Source organism: Bos taurus, chromosome 2 (genome assembly GCF_002263795.3).
Source record: "Bos taurus isolate L1 Dominette 01449 registration number 42190680 breed Hereford chromosome 2, ARS-UCD2.0, whole genome shotgun sequence".
Taxonomy (NCBI): domain Eukaryota; kingdom Metazoa; phylum Chordata; class Mammalia; order Artiodactyla; family Bovidae; genus Bos; species Bos taurus.
The window spans coordinates 120,877,261-120,895,249 of NC_037329.1; the positions used below are offsets into that span (position 1 = coordinate 120,877,261).

Sequence of the window (17,989 nt, forward strand, 5' to 3'; positions counted from 1 at the left end):
AGCGGCCGCCTCTGTTTCAATTCAGTGGGTGGATTCTGGGGATTCTGCACTAAGTCCTGCCCGTGTCCTCATTTGAGGGCATCAGCAGCTGACCTGTCGTGGGAAGGAGGAGAGCTCTGAGCCTTGGGTTCTTCTCATCTCCAGAGCCAGCTGTCAAAGGCCCTGCCAAGAATTCGGAGCCAGAGGAGGTCATCCCATCCCGGCTGGATATCCGTGTGGGGAAAGTCATTAGTGTGGACAAGGTACTCATTTTCCACCACGTCCTGGAGAGGCAGACACAGGTCAGGTTTGTCTGCTTCCATCTGGAGGAAACCTGGCCTGGGAGGGAGAGCAACATCCCTTAGGTCATACTGCAAGTCAGCGCCTAAGCATCTAGTTCCAGGCGTCAGGCTTTTCCCCTGGCCATCTCTGGACCTTATGCAACCAAACACAGCCAGGAACTCAGTAAAGAGCGGATGTTAGTCAGAAGGAACTTGTTTATCTATCACATCCAGTCTGATGGACTCACCTGGTGTCTCCCAGCTTGTCTGCACTAGTTGCAGGCCTTATCATTGATCAGCTACTTTGTCCTTCCCTGTCCCCACCCCAGAAAATGGTGAAGGGAGAAAGAAGGACTTCCTCTTTCCCAGAGGCAGAAAGCTTTGTAGCCAGTGGCCTAGGACCAGTGGTCTGGGTATTTTTTTCTCCCAGTATATATTTGCTTTTCACCATATAGACCAACCACCAAAACTATCTTCAAAGAGCTGCTGATGCTCTTGTTTCAGATGGTGAAGCCGGTAGCTGTCCCCCATCTTCCAGTCCCCCCCAGGATTGGGGTTGATTTCCAGTGCACATTTGGCCATAAGGATGGTCACCCAGCCACTCCAGGCCATTTTAATCTCTGTTAGAGACTCCTTTCACCTCTAACACACGTAATTAGCCTCATGTTACTCAAATCTGGCTCTTTGGGGCCCCTTCTCATGTCTGCTATCTGAGACCTGGAGAGTTAGCTCTAGAGGGTTCCTCTTGGGGCCCCTGTAGGGAGTGGATGCCCCTTTCTGGAGCCAGAGGACTCGCCAAGCCCCATGATCTGTTCCACTGGGATACTCTCCAAGACTTGACATCTCTTGTGGCAGCACCCAGATGCAGACAGCCTGTATGTGGAGAAGATTGATGTGGGGGAAGCTGAGCCACGGACTGTGGTGAGTGGCCTGGTGCAGTTTGTGCCCAAGGAGGAACTGCAGGACAGGCTGGTGGTGGTGCTGTGCAATCTGAAACCCCAGAAGATGAGAGGAGTCGAGTCCCAAGGCATGCTCCTGTGTGCTTCTGTGTGAGTGAGAACTGGGGGGCTAGAGGGCCTTGGGAGGCCAGGAAGAGGGGGGTGGCCCACATGCTGCCCTTCCACATGCCAGGTGGAGGCCCTGAGAACACTCCCCAAAAGAGGAATTACTTATTGTACAGGAACCGTGGATGAAGCACTTTACTTGAAGTTAACTATATTAAAATGGAAATCGAAGATTCAGAGCTATGTGCATGCTCGAGTCTGTCTACTAGTAATGGGTGAAGCCAGGATTCAAACCCAGTTCATTGGCTGTTACGTCATATCCCTTAAAAGCCCAAATTTTGGAAACTCTCCTGACATAAGATTTCATTGAGCCCTGGTTGACCCAGTGCTGGTAATGTCCAGAGATGTGGTCCAGCAGTGAGGAGCTCCTGGGGCTCTGGCATTGAGGGTACCCTAAATCCTATTAGAGCCCCTGAGGTAAAGGCCCCAGTGCTTTGGCCTCCACGGCGGCCGGAGGCCATCCATGGCCTCACTGTCTCACTGTGCTCTGTGTCCTTCCAGAGAAGGGGTAAACCGCAAGGTTGAGCCTCTAGACCCTCCTGCAGGCTCTGCTCCTGGTGAGCGAGTGTTTGTGAAGGGCTATGAGAAGGGCCAACCAGACGAAGAGCTGAAGCCCAAGAAGAAAGTCTTTGAGAAATTGCAGGTAACACGCTGCACTTTCCCCAGCTGGGCCTTCCTGCATGTAAGCCCCTCTCTTCCTTCATCCCAGCCTCTCAAATGAGGTGCCTGAGAGCCCACGGGCCCTCACAGGCACTGCGCGCTGACAGGCTGTTAGAGGCAGCATGTGAGGGACTGCAGCTGTTTCCTCGGTAGACTTTCAGTCTGTGATGGGAGATGATCCCCAGTTTATCTGGCATGGCCACACAGGGTCACCGGAAGTGATAGAGCCAGGATCAGAGCCCTCCTGGAGTCCTTCCTGCCCAGCCTGGTGTGAGAGCACTGATTCTCAGAGCACTGACTCGCATCACCTGCCTGGAATTCATTCATTCATTCAGCACCTATTGAGTCCCTAACATGTATGTCTGGCACTGTTCTAGGTGCTGGGGTTACATCACTGCATAAAGCAGCAGAGATTCACTCTCCTTATGCAGCTAAGTCACTGCATGTGTGGCTTTATCTAGTTAATACTTGGTTTCCTCAACAGACAAGTGTTTCTGGAGGGCTTTTAGAGTGGTTTCTACCTCTCCGTGCTCCTGCAAGTGACAACTGGCTTTGTCCACTCCCTCCTTTCCTAGTTTCCCAGGCTGGTTTTTTGAATCAACTTATTTTTTTCTGGCTATAAAATAAATTTTCATTGTAGAAATGTCTCAAATGTAGGGGGAACAAAACTAACATCTATAATTCTGCTGCCTACCGCTTCTGAAAAATGTCATTAGTGATTGGTTTCCTTCTGGACTTCTTTTATGTATAGTGATAATGTTTATATTGGTAGTTTGAGTCATACCATATTTTAATTCATTTTTTTTTAACTTTATGCCTCAAAAATTTACCCATCTTCTTAAATACTGAGGAGTGAGAATCATATATATATATATAGTATAGTATCATAATGATCATTTCCAAAACCTTATTTGGACATTGAGGTTGTTCTCAGATTTTCACTTGGAATGCTACAGTAGATGTATTATACCAGTTGTTTGTACTTACTCATGATTGTTTTCTTAATCTAAATTCCTAAAGTGACCTTACCTTGGGCGAATGATAGGAGATGGAAGTTTTCACAAACTGCTCTCTTAGAGAAGTTGAGTCACCTTACACTCTAGTAGTATAAGAGTCTGTTTTCTTGCATTCCTGCCACCATCACTGTAATCACTTTTTTTTGTTATTTTTCTTGCCCAGGCTGACTTTAAAATTTCTGACGAGTACATTGCACAGTGGAAGCAAACCAACTTCATGACCAAGCTGGGGTCCGTCTCCTGTAAATCGCTGAAAGGGGGGAACATCAGCTAGCCAACCTGGCGGCTTCCTCCCTTCTCTCATCATCCTCAGTCATCTGCTCTCTCCTTAATTTGCTCCGTCCATCACCTGCTTATCCATCTCCCAGGACACTGAAGCAGGACGTTCAGGACTCTCTTAGACACAAGACTTGGTGAGGGGCAGCTCAGCCTCCCTAGGATCCAGGAGCACCCTGTCTGCAGGGAGAGGCTGACCTGGGGAGTGATGAGGGCAGGGCAGCACAGGGAGTCCAGCCCTACCTTCTTCCCTTGGCAGCTGATCTGACAAATCTGGTTTCAATATAACATAACTCAGAAAAAGTTTATGCCATAATCCTTCTAATTGGAAAAATATTGGTTTCCAGTTTTCCTAGAGTTATCACGGCAGTCATGTCTCTGGCTGGGATCTGGTGCCTGAACCGGGCTAATTACAGCCTCTCCCCAACAGGAAACTGTGGGATTTGAAAAGTGGAGGGAAGGGAAAACAGAGAACCTAGTGGTCTACCAAGTGGCTGGCAGCTTTCCCCCAGCATGCCAACTCTGAGGCTTGGCGCTGGGGGCAGGGCCTGCCCCGGGGCTCCTGGAATGTCCTTTGATCATGCTAGGTGGGGACAATCCCTGAACCAGCTGTGTGTTGTTGGATGGCACAGACTGGTTTTTTCTTCGGGGAGGGTGGGGTACTTCTCCATAAGCCATCTCAGAACCACTAAATGTCGCTGTCATAAATTCAAATAAAATATCTGAACAAGGGTGTGTGGATGGGACCTGTCTGTGAGCTGGACTAACTCAGGAGAGAACACAGTGTACAGCAGCTTCTGGGCTCCTCACCCTGCCTAGGGCTGCATGTATCTTGGACTTTTGAACCTGTAATGGGGCCATGGGTGGACTGGGCTGGACTGCAGATACCTTGACTTTCCCTTCAGCTGTGTTGAGCAGAAAAAGCTCACTTTGGGGTCCAGAACATTTTCCTTTCTAAATGTGGGGTGCAGACCACCACCCTGACCCTCCCCATTAAGAAGCAGCAGCCACAGCCAAGTTTTAATCATTTAATTAACACCTTCGAATGAAATCCACACAGAGTTTTTCCATGTGTCTCACTCCGGCTTCAGGGCAGAGGGAACAGATTGTATAGACATATCAAAGACTCAAAAATTTAAAGAAATATATATATATATATATATACTTCTCTCTCTAACATTTTTATGGAAATTAAAAATCAGAGGCTTTTGGTCTCCATGTGCACTAGGTCAAGTTCATTTACCCCAGAGGACAAAGAAGGATTGCCTCTTGGGAGATCCTCCCTTCTCCTTTCAACTCTGTCCCACCCAGTGGGGAAACAAGCTCAGAGGACTAACTGAAGATAAGGAGTAACAGAGAGAGGGGAGGCAAAGAGACAGAAGGTGGGCTCCCTCTCAGCTCCAGCAGCTCTGTGGCTGCTGCCTAGGCTTGATGTCATGGAAGCTTTGGCCTGGTCCTAGTCCCCCATTCCCAGGAGATTGGTCAAGAGCTCTGAGCAGAGCTGGTTTACCGACTGTCTTCCCCATCTTACCGGGCAGGGACAACACATACCCAGCGGGCACGGAAGAACACTGGTTTATAGCTGAAGAGAAGATGGTGGAGAAGGCCAGAGGAACCTGGGCTCTCCAACGACATCCCCTGTGTTCCCAGCTCTTGTTCTGGGAGAGGGTCAACCTGTCTCCTGGGTGGAGGAGAAGCAGCTAAAAAGGTTCCTTGTCCAGCTCAAGCCTGAGTCACTGTTGAAGAAAGAAGATCAATACAGAAGGGGTGACCCTGGTGACAGCCACCCTGCAGCGGGAGGAAGCACTAGGGTCACCCCCATGGAACCTTGGAGGAAACTAGCTTACCAACATAGGTGGCACTGGTTGAAAATGGAAAAATCGCTAAGATTCCTGGAGAGATCAGTAGCAAGAGACTGACATCTACGGCGGGGGGGAACCACCCAGCCTGCCCCTAGGAGCATCAAGTGCCCCCTCTTTGACTAGGGAAAAGTCTGGAATAGAATGCACCCTTGGCTTCCCATCCTGTCACTCAGCGTCAGCACCCTCCCCCAGTGGAACCACCTGCACTAACAGGCAGCTGCAGAAAGGACATGCACAGAGCAAAGGAAGGTCAGGATGAAATCCACAGGGCCAGGTCCCAGCCCACTGCCCAAAGAAGCTCTTCCCTGCCAGCCCCAGCCCCACCCTTTCATCCACGTCCTCAGTACTTCCTGCCAAGCTGAAAGGGACCCAGCTCTGCCATGGCCCATGGGCTCCTGCCTCTAAAGAGTCATGCTCGCGCACCCCAACCTGGTCAAGTGAAATGGGGCCAAGTGACCCATGACATGACTCCCTGCTCTGTTCTCGGAGGGCAGGGTGAGCCTGTGAACCTCCCCTCTGGTGTTCTCCACCACCCATTTGGACCTTGACAGGCTCCCACTTCCTGTCCCCTGCATGAAGCACCTGGCAGAACTAGAAGGCAGGAAGCTGGTTGGTGGTAAGTTGAGGCACAGGGGGACTAACCCCCGCTGCACCTTTTGTGCTTTGGAATGCCACAGCCCCAAGCCTGCCTCCAGCCTGGAGAAGCCTGTGGGAATACGACTTGCCTACCTCCAAGAACTAAGAAAAGGAGCAAACTGGATCAGAGGAGAGGGGGACAGGTTAGTCCCAGCCAAGGGCTGGCTGCTGGGGACTGATGCTGCTGCCATGTAAACAGGCCCTTGGAATGTGGCTTCACGGGCCCTGGGGAATGGACATGCAGCCACTTTTCAAAAGTGCTTTGATTCTGGACTACAGCATGTGCATGATTTGGATATGAACAAAAAGAAAAAGAGGTGCTGTGGTCCTCCATCTTTGTGGCCTTGAGGCCAGCAGGGGGCGCTGACATCCACTCCCACCAGCTACCTCCTCCAAGATGAGGCTAAGGCCAAGACTGAAGCAGCAGCTGCCAGAGGTGAGTCCATTCAGGAAAAGGCATGAGAGCTGGGTGACTTGGAGGACAGGATCCACACAGGCTTGCATAAATACCGAAGGCCGTGGAGGTTAAGGCTGCAGGCGTCCCCCCATTAGGTTAAGTGTCTGCCGTATCCTCTCATCCTCGGAGCCGCTCAGGTCCCTGAGAATGTATTCCTGGGATGGGTCAGCAGTACCAGCGAGGTGTCTGGTGGTCAGACCAGCTCTTTCTATGCGTCTGCAGAGGGCAAAGAAGGGACACTCAGCCAGGGGCTCCCGAGTTTGGTTCTGGCCACTAAGAGCCCAAGGCACATTCTCACCCCTTTGCTTTACTGACCATGCCAACAGCACAGGGCTCAACATTTTACAAATGCTCCCTCTGCCTCTATAAAGTATCACTCCTCACACTTCACAGTGAGGAACTCGAGGCCAGGATGGGTGGATAAAATGGCAGAGCTGGAATTCAAACTCAGTAGGTCTGACTCCAGAGACCCTCATACCAAATTCCTTCAGTGGAGCTCATCGGAGGTGACAGGTCACCTCCCCAGACACCCAAGACCAGAAAAACCTTCAAGATCAAGAGCAAGTCCCTAAGGGCAAAACTTCTGATACCTGTGTCCCGTGACCAGTGCTGGATTCCACACCCCACCCTTCCCAGCCCACTGTACCTGTACTAGGCGGGCCCAGCTTCTGCTCGTCCGGGCCCACCAGCTGCAAGACACTTCCATTCTCTGCCAGCTCCTCCTTAGTCCTGTCCTCGGCATGGGGGAGCCCGTTGGTGGGAGGCGCAGTAAGGGGCTCAGCTCGAGGGAAGCTGGGGGAGGTGGGAAGGGGAATGCCCCCAGAAGGCTTGCGAGCCACAGGCGGGGGGGCCTTAGGTGTCTTCTTTGGGGCCTGGGGTGGCCGTTGCTCTGAGATGCTCCTTAGTTCAGCTACCAGGTTCCGCTGGAGGTCAGCCTGGGTCTCCGGGGACACAGGCCGCTCCAGCTGCAGCTTCTTAGTGCCCTTGGAGAAGATGAAGCTGGCCGTAGAGGCAGGGGACCGTGGCTCTGCCTCAGGTGGTCCATTGGGCTGGGCACCCAGAGGGCCTGTGCTGACAACCAGGTTAGAGGCCTTGAGCCGAACAGCTGCATGGAGCCCTGAGGAGGCGGCAGACGCAGGACTAGCCCGCCCTGACAGGGCCCTTCGGAGTGGCTTCTGGGGGGGTGATGGCCCCGATGCTGGATTTGGAGTCACTGTGGGAGCGCCCACAGAGCGCAGCCGAACCGTCTGCAGGAGTGAGGGTGTGACCAGGGGCGCACTGGCATCCTCCCGGGGAAGGCCCCCACCCTTGCTGCAGCCCACTGGCTCCTTCCGAGGGGCCTTGGCCAGAAGCCCTGCGACAGAGCCGGCAGCAGGTGGGGCGGGCGGGGCGGGAGGAGGGTCTGGGGTACCAGAGGGCTGGTTCTGGAAGGAAACAGCAGGTAAGGAGGCCTCTGGGAGGGGTGAAGGGCCTGCGGGCTCAGGGCTAGCCACAGAGAAAAAGGCTTCCTCGGGTGGTGGGAAGTCGGCCATGGACAGGTCCTGCTCCTCTGGGGTAGGAGGCGGGGGAGGGGGCCAGTTGGGATCTTGGAGGAGCTCCTCAGCGGTCTCTGGGGCAGACAGGGCCCCCTCAACCACCTCTGGCTTCTTAGTGGGGGGTGGGGGTGGGTGATATGATGGGGGTGGGGACGGAGGGGGTGACTGGTCTTTGGAGGCAGCAGGAGATGCCTGAGGTGGGGTCAGGGATGTCTGGGGAGTGGGTGGGGACTCAGGACTGGCAGCAGTGGTAGAGACAGGCCCAGGGACTACAGCAGGAGCAAGGGCAGCTTGGTTTGGACTCTTGGGCTTAGAGGGAGGTGGGGAGAAGGGGGCAGCCACCTTGGGGTGAGGAGGTATGACAAACCTGTCGCCCAGGGCAGTCGACATGTGAGGACCAGAGCGGTCTGAAGGTGCTGGATCAGAGGAAGAGGAACACAGAGAAGTGAGGGAGGAGGAGACGGAGGCCCCGGGAGATCGAAGGGAAGTGACACGTTCTGGTTTGGGGGGCTGGGCCTTGCCTGGGGAAGCAGGGGCCCCTGCTAGACCCTTGGGGGGGAGGGTAGGGGTACCACTTTGGCTTGAGTATCCACTGGAGGGTGAGAGTGTCCGTTCCGGGGAACGTGGGGGGCGCCGGGAGCCACCCGGAGACAAGCCAGACACCCAGCCGCCTGCCGAGCTGGGTGGACAGTGCGGGGCCGCCATCCCTTCCGACCCTCCAGTGGTGGGCGGCCGGGGCGGCTGCAGCTGCTGCTTCCGCTCTGGCTTGGGAGGCAGCCCCAAAGGCCCATCAGGGACCGCCGAGCTGCGCTGATGGAGCGAGTGGGTCCGGCGGGGAGGCGGAGGGGGCCGCTTCAGCTTACGTAGGGACACGCTCCGGCCTGACAACTGGCCCCCGCTCCGAATGCTGACAGTGTCCGAGGCTTCAGCGGTGCTGCCCCCGCTGGGAGAGCCCCGCCCGCTGCCTCCCTGCGGAGGGGGCGCCACGCTACTGTTGGCCACGGAGCCCTCTGGCCGGCCCTCAGAGCCACCCTTAGAGGAGAGGGTGGAGCCATCAGACACAATGGTCTCGGAGGACTGAGAATGGCTCCAGGTGTCGCTGGAGGAGGAAGGGTGGCGGCTTCGGGGTCGCGGGCTGGAGACCGAGGAGAAGCGGCCCAGAGAGCGGACGGAGGCTGGGCTGGCTGAGAGCAGGCTGCAGCGGCTCAGGGTGCGCAAGCTGCAGCGGCCCAGGGCCACCACGTCCACGGTGGGTGGCAGCACGGCGTGTGGGATCAGCTTCGACAAGTAGGTGGCCTGGGGCGAGATGGACATGGCCGGGCTCAGGGGTTCTGGAGGCCCGGCCCCTCCCGTCAGTCCGGGCACTGCGAGGGACATGGGCCGGATTAGCGGCGGGGGCCGCGCCCCCGTGGACCGGCCGAAGAGCGTGTCATCGCGGTAGATGCGGTCGATGTGGCGCTGCAGCAGGGCCTCGGCCCCAGCTTCGGCCTCTGCCTCCAGCGCCTGCAGGGACACCCTGGCCCCCGGCCCCGCGGCCGGGCCTGCCGGACGGCCATCCACTGTGGGAATGCGTACAGCGTCCCGTGGACCCGGAGGCCGAGGCGTACCTGGTGGCTCACGTTCATTCCGCAGGCCTGGAATGGACCAAGGAGGACGTGGGAGTCAGTGGAGATGTGGGCGGGAGTCAGCGGAGGGCCAGGGCTCCCACCCACAGCCTCCCCAGTAGGGTGCTCACCGAGTTCCTTTTGCACGTGCTGCGGCAGTCCCAGCACCGTGCTCCGCCGCTCCCGCCGCCGGCGCCCCGACTTTCCAGATGGTTTGGGAAACGAGTCGTGGGGCCGGAAGGTGGAGCCTGGGGGCCAGTCCAGGGGAGAGAAACTGTTAGAGCAGGTCTTGGGGCACATTCCGCCAAGCACGACTTTTACAGACTATTAACAACAGCTCTGTGAAAAAAGATTTCCACCGTCAAGTAGACATGGGCAAAACTGGGTTAAAGCTAGATGTTCTTCCGCAAGGTTCTACTAGGTCAATAAGGATAATTTCCATTTAGTGAACATTTACTATGTGTTCTAAACACTTGGCATTTGTTCCCATAAGGTAAGTATTCTTGTCTCCTTTTTATAGAACATCAAACAGAAACACAGAGAGGTAAAGGGTTGGCCCAAGATCACACAGCTGTATCAACACAAGGCTCAAATCCAGGTTTCTCAACTCTGAACTATCCTGCATTTCAGTTAATGTTCATCATGAATCTCCAAGAGGACATAGGGTACTATGTTTCCTGAATTCACTGAGTCACAGAGTCTTGGGAAACACTAGATTAGGAGGAAAAGGGAAAGCTGCAGGTGCTGGGTGCCCACCACTCCCCCTCCCTTGCCCAAGAATCCCCGGCTGGTGAGCAGACACCTTTGCGCTGGATCATCTCAGAGCGGATGGAGAGCGCGTCCTCTGCCGTGGAGCTCTCAGCTGTGTAGGACGTGGTCTGGCTGCAGAAGGAGATGCTATCATCATCTGGCCCAGTGCGGGAAGACTGTTGGGAGAAGAAGGATCAGCCCAGAGGCATGAGTGGGGATGACCCTTGCCTCTGCAGGCTCCCCCTTTTGAACTTCTCAGATTCACCCCTCCTAGCCTGCCCCAGCATCACCTAGCACTGAGCAGGCATCAACCAGAGCTACCCTGCACCAGCCCTCAACGGGCAACTAGTCTAGTTTTCACAATACAGAAAGGAAACAAATCCAGAAAGGTTAAAGACATACTTGGCAGAGGTCAGTCAAAGCAGGGAGGGAGGAAGAGTCAGGACTGAGCTGGGGGCGGGGTGCACCTGTAAGCTCTGGGTGTCTCCATGGTCCCAGGCACTCTTGTTCAGTTTCTGTTTTTCTGAAAGATATCAGAGAGGCATGCTGAGCCAGGCCCCTGACTCTGTGAGCTGAAAGCATCGCTAGATGGGGAGGGAGGCAATTACCTTGCTGCTGGAGGGAACGGAGCCCCTCCTGGGCCTGCGTGTGTAACTCTTCCAGGTGAGGCGGTCGCCCAGTGGGGAAGAAGACATTGTCCTGGTGGTCGTCCACTACAGACCCTGGCCCCTGGCCAGGCCCCACACTCAGTCGTTTGTCGCTCTCAGCCTTGGCAGAGCCTGGTGGGATGAGGAGGAAGGAAAGTGAGGCCCAAAGGCATCTGGGTCCTGCGAATGCACAGACACTGCAGCAAGGGCACCCACCATCCCCAGGGTGCACAGGGCACCTGCCTGGCACCCTTCTGTACCAGCACCTGCCCGGTACAGACTTCTAGTCTGTACTCACAACCCACAGTCCCCCGGGTATATACTCCATACAAAAAAACCCCCAGAATTGGGTTGGCCAAAAAGTTCATTCTGGTTTTTCCATAACATCTTATGGAAACCCCCCAAATGAACTTTTTAGCCAACACGATACATACTCAAGCTGTATCCAAGTGTACATATATCTGAGTACCCACAAGACACAAAGGGCCCCATATAGGGGCATATATGCCCATTATATATGCACATAACACCCACAGGCTTCATTTAGTGTGTATACAAACAAATAGCATCCAAGTATAACAACATCTGCGTGCCCACACCACAGCACACCCAGCCCCCAGTCCCAGCACACCCAGCACACGAATCCCACAGTCCCCATTCTGTATCTACGGAAACAGTACCATATATACATACAACTGTCACTCAGAGCCCCATGTAAGACACTCCAGTGTACACACAGGCCAGAGCAAATTCATTTCTCTTGTCTCCAGATTCTGAGCTCCACTTTACAGAAAGACAAACCACCTTTCTGTACACCTCCTTGGCCCAGATCCAAAAAAAAGGCACACGGGACACTAGGAATGGGTGAGCACTAACACGGGTCATAACTGGATTCCCAGAAGTCCTGGGGTGTGGGCTAAACCAAGGATATGGCCTCCTGGGTCCCCAACTCACCCATGCAGCTGTCCCTTAGTGAAAGGATAGGCAGGGGAGGGGAGAAGACGGACCCCGGCCCCTCCACTCCCAGATGAGGCAGCTCCAGCCTCTCTTGGGGATCAGTCCCAGGTATCCCCCTCTCCTCAGGGCCCAGGCCCTGATGCCAAGGACCCAGGGATCCATTACAAAGGATCTTGTTACAGGCCCCGCCCAGGGAGGAGCTGGTCATCTAATCCTGGGAATAGGGGGCTGTGTCAGCAGTGTGCAGCCCCAGCTCCCCTTTAAATGGAACCCACAACATAAGCAAAAGCTCGGTGTGGGTCACGTGACCTTGGCAGCACCTTGTGGAGCAACAGGAACAAAACAAGCCCTTTAAAGGGCCATGCCCCAAGATCAGGGTCTTCAGTTCAGACATCTGACCTGTCCCTTCCTCCTTCCTCAGCCCAGTCCTCAACAGCTAAGCTCCTGCCCAGGGAATCCTCAGGAAACCCACAAGGTCAGAGCTGGGGGTGTCTCTCAGCAATCCTCTCCCTAATCTCCTGAGTTTACAAGTCCATAAACAAGCCCCAAGAGGAAAGGTCTTGCCTAAGGTCACCCAGCAAACTGCAGTCAGAGCCAAGACTAAACTACAGGTTCCCAGAGGGGCCTCCGGAATCACACGCCACACTTTGGCGCCCCCAGAAAGTCTAATAAGCTCTGGCCCCTACATCTTAATCCAGGCCTGAAAGCCCATATCCTAGAAGAAAGTGGGGAGAGGCCCCTCCCCTCAAAACAAACCCCCAGGCCTTCAAACAGGATTTCCCTGACCTGCTCCCCAACTTCCAGGGTCACTACTTTCCTCTCCACTCTGCTCCCCACCTGCCATCCTCCCACACACCTGAGCCCACCTGGGAGGGGGTGCCCTGCCTCTTGGAACTGAAGTACTGGGATGTACCCAGTAAAGTATGAGCACCCCTGGAGGAAGGCAATCCTGCCCGAGGGCTGCAGGCTTCAAGGTCAGAGACACCTAGAGCCGCCCTCGGAACAAGCGGAGAGCAGACAAAGGCAGTGCAAGAGCAGTGGACAAAGGCATCGCGGCCGACAGGGCAGTCTGGCCTCATTACCAGCCCCCAGGCCCCATCCCATGACCTTCCCCGGCCTCGATCCCCCAACCTACAGAAGGGTCTGGCAAATGGGGGTGTCGGGGATCCCTCATCTAAGCCCCCCAGCCACACCCACTCACCCTTCTTCTTAAAGAGTCCGAGGAGCGCCGGGAGGTGGCGGCCCAGGAACACCACCATGACTGCAGGCGCCACTGGGGCCGTCCCCTACGCTGACGTCTCCAGAACGCCCAGCGACGCCTTCTTCGCCAGAACCCAGCGCTGAGGGGACCAGTCTGCCAGAGCCCAGCTGCAGAGCGCCGGCTCCAGCCAGAGGGGGAGGGGCTGCTCCCCAGGTCCTCCTCCCACCTTCGCCACTGATCCCGCCCACCACCGACACCGCCCCCGAGTGCGGGGCTGGGATAGGAACCCTCCCACGCTCCGACAGGGAAACTGAGGCCCAGAGTCTCTGAATACCCCGCTCTTGTAGAGAGGATGACTAGGAGGGTCAGACAGTCAACTCCAGGGGCCGCCCAATGCCCACCCCCCACCCCCCACTCGCCACTTCCCAAGTCTTTTTCTAAACAGTCAGGAGCCAGAGCTAAGGAAAGGGTCCCAGCTGCCAGATGGGAGGTGGAAGAGCCACTAGACTAGACTTGGCACGATGCCCAGCCCCAAGTCCTCCTGGCTGGTGAGAGTGCTTCCCTGGGGAAGGATCTCAGAACAGGCAGCAGCCAGGCAGAGGCTCAGGACTGCCTGTGGGGATGGCAAAGCCACTGGCAGAGGTTCTGGAGGAGTGGGAGCCAGCCCAGGACACATGCTGGGAAGCCAGGGAGACACCCATCACGGTAGCAGGTGCTAACAGCCCCTCGTGTGTGTTCAGCCCCAGGTTTTCCAAAGGACTGTCTTCCCACTTGGGTGACGTGACATCAGCAACCCCAGAAGGAAGCACTGTGAACTCTGCAAGGCCACACGGCAGAGGCAGGCCTTCCACACAGACTTCTTGCTCCTCCTGCCCAGGATCCTTCCTGCTGGCCTCACTCTGTTGACTCAGTGACTCTGCTGGGTCACCAGGCAAGGAGAACAGAATTAGCCAAGAAACAGCTCATAGATGAGGTCAATACGAGTGGGGGCAGGAAGGCACTTGCCCGGAACTCAGGTCCAGGTTCAAATCCAGCTCCATCACATCCAAGTAATGACCCCTTATGGAAACAAGGCCAATAACTACTCTTTGTAATACATTTGTTTAATCAGCAAATATTTATTAAACTAGTACTAGGGGTTATAGCTGGAGAAGGAAGTGGCAACCCACTCCAGTGTTCTTGCCTGGAGAATCCCAGGGATGGGGGAGCCTGATGGGCTGCCGTCTATGGGGTCGCACAGAGTCGGACACGACTGAAGCGACTTAGCAGTAGCAGTAGCAGCAGGGGTTATAGCTAATGGAGAATTTTTACCTTGTTCACCAGTATATCCCTAGTGTCTGGCACATACAATGAGTTCAATAAATATTTGATGAATACATGAATGAGGTGAACTAGTAGAATACTTTCAGATAGTGAAGGCTGAGGAGCTGTGACAGGAAGTGTGTAACTTGAGGGGGCATCAAAGGAAAGCCGTTGGAAGCAAGACCTAAAGAATGAGAAGGAGCCGGCCAGGCCAAGTGCTGGGCACAGAAACTTCTAGAAAGAGGCAACAGCAAGCCTACAGCCTTGAGGCAGGAGTGGTGGGGTGGGTTTCCCAGAACAGAGCAGAGGCCAGTGTGGCTGGAATACAGTGAGCAAGGGAGAGAGCAGGTGAGAAGAGGCAGGAGCCAGGTCAGGGAGGGCCCCGTTGGCACTGGCAGAGTCTGGATTTTATTCAAAGAACCCCAAGAGGTCAGTACTGAAGGTTAAGCTGAGGATTGATGGTGTTAAAACAGATTGCCCCTGGCAACTCCAGAAAGAGTAGCTAGCTGAGGGACTTCCCTGGAGGTCCAGTGGTTAAGACTCTGTGCTTCCACTGCAAGAGGCACAGGTTCAATTCCTGCTTAGGGAACTAAGATCCTGGATGCCATGCCAGGCGGTTCAGCCAAAAAAAGAGTAGCTGAGACTGTGGAAGAGCAGGTCTGTGAACCATAAAGTGCAGTCCCCCAAACTCACCTGAGGACACCCCTCTCTCACAGCACCCTTCTCTCTCTCTGAGTCCCTAGAGATCTAAGACTTCACAGTGGCTCCCATGCCATAAGATCCGTCTCTGGTCCTTCACTTGCTGTGCCACTTCTTATGGACGACTCACGCAGACAGCTGAGCCTTCACTCTCGAGAGAACAAAATTCTGTGGGGCTACAGAGTATATATCCACAGATCACTGAAATCTAAACAACACTTTTAAGAAATGGGCTTTTTTTCCCCTTTGGCTGCACTGCATAGCTTGCAGGATCTTCATTCCCTGACCAGGAGTTGAACTCGGGCCCCAGCAGTGAAAGCCCAGAATCCTAACCTCTGGACCACCAGGGAATTCCCAAGAAGCAGGCACGTTTATCTCCATTTTACAGATGAGGATAATGGACACCAAAGAGGGGAAGCATTATAATAAAGCTGGTAAATGACAGGGCAGCATTGGCACTCAAGACCACCTGAATCCAAAAGCCATGTTCTGCCTGCTGTGCCAGCTACAAACCTGATCTTCCCTCTGAAGCCGAGATCACCCCCACAGATGGGAGGTTTCTTGGCTACATCGTCCACTCTTCCCTCCCTCTTAGGCCAGACCCATCCACCCCTCTTATGTCCCACTCAAACAGAAAAGAGCAGTAGACTGACACTTGTAGGGTGATTAATTCATGCTAGGCACCATGCCAGACGCTGGCAGAAGGCAGTCTCTGCCCTCTCAGATCTGACAACAGTCCTTTGAGGTAGGTACTCAAAGGTACTCTCCTGGTAACTGACCTGTGAGGCTCAGAGAGCCAGGAGACTGCCCAAGCTCTGGCTGGCCCCCAAACTGGAGCCTTCAACCCTGCAGGGTCATGCTCAGCTTCCCCCAACCAGGGAAACTAAGGGCTGAGCTCTGCTAAGTCAGGGGCGGGGGGAGCATCAAGGCCCCAGGCCTGCAGCCTGCGGTCAGGGCCACAGCTGCAAATTCCCCAGTCTGATCCAAGGCTCTCACACTTGATAACATCTGGTTCCCCCAGCAACACCCTGCCCCCAACCAACTGTGGCTTGGCCAGGGCCGAAGCCACTCTGAGCCACTTCAGGCACAGGTCGACACACCTGTAGCTCCTCTGGTAAGAGGCTCAGTAAGCTGAGTCTTGGGTGGAGAGCATGCACCTCGCCAAGAAACTGAGGCCCAGAAGATTGAAGGACCTTGGCAAAGGCCACACTTGGAGTCCGTGTTCCAGGACCTTCTGCCCCGGCAGAGTTCAGAGGTGCAGCCGGGCTGAGGCACACCGCGCTGCCTCCTCCACCTACCTGCCCGGGGGAGGAGGCTTCCCGGATCTGAGAAGACACCTTGATCCCGGGCACACCTCCCAAGATGCAGGGCACATCAGGAAACACACCTGCAGATACTGTCCACCAGCAGAGGTGTGCAGCTCGCACCTCCAAAATGTCTCACTGGGGCCACCCCCACAGGCGGGCCCCTCACAAACACATCCACAAAGCACACCCACGCCTCCTTACGCCATGTGAGCACCACTGCACAGATTCGCGCAGGGCCCTGCTAGGTGGCTGCTTGTACACGAAGGCAGGTACACGTATCCATGGCTCTGGGGCCCTCCTGAGCCTGGGGACAGGGAGGAATGGGGCAGGGAGCCCCCGCCCCTCCAAGGCCACGTGCACCTGTGCGCAGGCGCACACACTGCCTTGGCAACATCCTCATGGGGTGAGGCCTCAACCTGCCCCATTCCAGAGCAAGGGGCGGGGGCTGTGGCGCACCCACAGCCAGGCTGGCCTGACTCAGGGGAGAGGAATGAAGGGGGAGGGCACAGCTGCCCAGGTGGCCTTGCTCTGGAGCCAGGATCCAGGGTGTTTGGAGGCCCCTGCGTCTCAACCCCTCCACAGCTGTACTGGTGGGCCACCCAAGGCCCAGAGGCCACCACGGCCTTCCTATGGGAGCAGCATCCAAAGCACGGGTAGATTTTATTCTCTTAGAGGCGAGGCAAGACAAAGGGAAGTAAATGTAATTCTCAGGTGGAGGTGCTTTACAGTTCTCGACACACTTTCTCTTCTACTGTCTCGAAGAACTTGAAGAACAAGAAACCTGAAAGGAAGGTGTGAGCTCCCCTCTTACAGATGAGTGCAAGGAGGCCTGTGGGAAAGTGACTTCCTCAAGGTCACCCAACCAGGAAGTGGCTGAGCCCAGAACCCAGGTCTCACTCCAAATGCCAGTTAAGGGGTCAGAGAGGGGGAAGGGGGCAGTAGCTTCATTCATGGCCCAAAGTAGGGGAACTCTGCACCCCACTTCTGCACAATGGGAATCTCCCTTCATTTTCTCAGTGCGAAGCTCCACCCCAGCCTGGGCAGAGCTGACAGGCCAGTTCTAAGGTAAATATTGGGGGCAGGGAGTGCCAGGGACAGGGAGAGGAGGATCCCATCCCACAGGCGCCTGGGGGAACAGACAGTAACACAGGGAGGAATTAGCTACCATAATATTAGTAAATGTCATAATGAGTTTCCGGGTCAGCATCTGTTGCTGACAATGACATAATAATCTCTTTCGGCCAGGGTGCGATTCTTACTTTCCCAAACCCTTTCCTTTGTTCCTTCGAGGCATGATTATCCTCATTATAGATGCCAGAGAGGCAGTCACCATGAAGCCAGGAGAGAAAAAGGCCGGGAGTCAGAAGGTCTGGATTCCAGGCCTTGAACAAACGAATCAGCCTCTCAGGGTAACTGCAAGGTGGGACTAATCCCCACTCATAGAGTGCCTGGGAAAGTTAAAGCCACGCAACCAAGTATAAAGGCAAAGTGTTATCATCAGAGGGACCCTCTGCCTCTCCAGGTGTGGGGCCTTTGTTTTGTGTGTATGTGTGCACAGTCGCTCAGTCATGTCCGACTCTTTGCAACCCCAAAGACTGCAGCCTGCCAGGCTCCTCTGTCCGTGGAATTCTCCAAGCAAGAATACTGGAGTGGATAGCCATGCCCTACCCCAGGGAATCTTCCCGACCCAAGGATCGAACCCATGTCTCCTAGGAGTGTCTCCTGCATTGCAGGTGGATTCTTTACATACTGAGCC

The 17,989-nt window shown here is 55.1% G+C and overlaps 2 protein-coding genes across 6 annotated transcripts in view; one reads left to right on the forward strand and one right to left on the reverse strand.

Moving 5' to 3' along the window:
• YARS1 (tyrosyl-tRNA synthetase 1) overlaps positions 1-3,937 on the forward strand; it is a gene marked incomplete at its 5' end in the record, with an annotated part of 32,022 nt that extends 28,085 nt beyond the window's left edge. Inside the window, 4 exon segments of the mRNA NM_174220.2 lie at positions 145-242; positions 1,116-1,309; positions 1,826-1,967; positions 3,164-3,937. Of these exon segments, the coding sequence (NP_776645.1) occupies positions 145-242; positions 1,116-1,309; positions 1,826-1,967; positions 3,164-3,274 (545 nt within the window). The 3' untranslated portion in view covers positions 3,275-3,937.
• Positions 3,938-4,290: 353 nt separating this feature from the next.
• Positions 4,291-17,989, reverse strand: part of KIAA1522 — a 28,256-nt gene continuing 14,557 nt past the window's right edge. For 3 of the 5 annotated variants that reach the window (XM_005203050.5, XM_002685609.7, XM_059879387.1), the window contains exons 2-7: positions 10,729-10,899; positions 10,588-10,643; positions 10,173-10,296; positions 9,502-9,618; positions 6,878-9,400; positions 4,291-6,447 (exon numbers count right to left, since the gene is read on the reverse strand). In XM_005203050.5, coding sequence (XP_005203107.2) covers positions 6,440-6,447; positions 6,878-9,400; positions 9,502-9,618; positions 10,173-10,296; positions 10,588-10,643; positions 10,729-10,899 — 2,999 coding nt within the window. In that variant the 3' untranslated portion in view covers positions 4,291-6,439. Of the gene's footprint in view, positions 6,448-6,877; positions 9,401-9,501; positions 9,619-10,172; positions 10,297-10,587; positions 10,644-10,728; positions 10,900-12,925; positions 13,081-17,989 lie in introns of those variants that run through there. The other 2 variants (XR_805118.4, XM_005203051.5) reach the window with 2 other exon arrangements.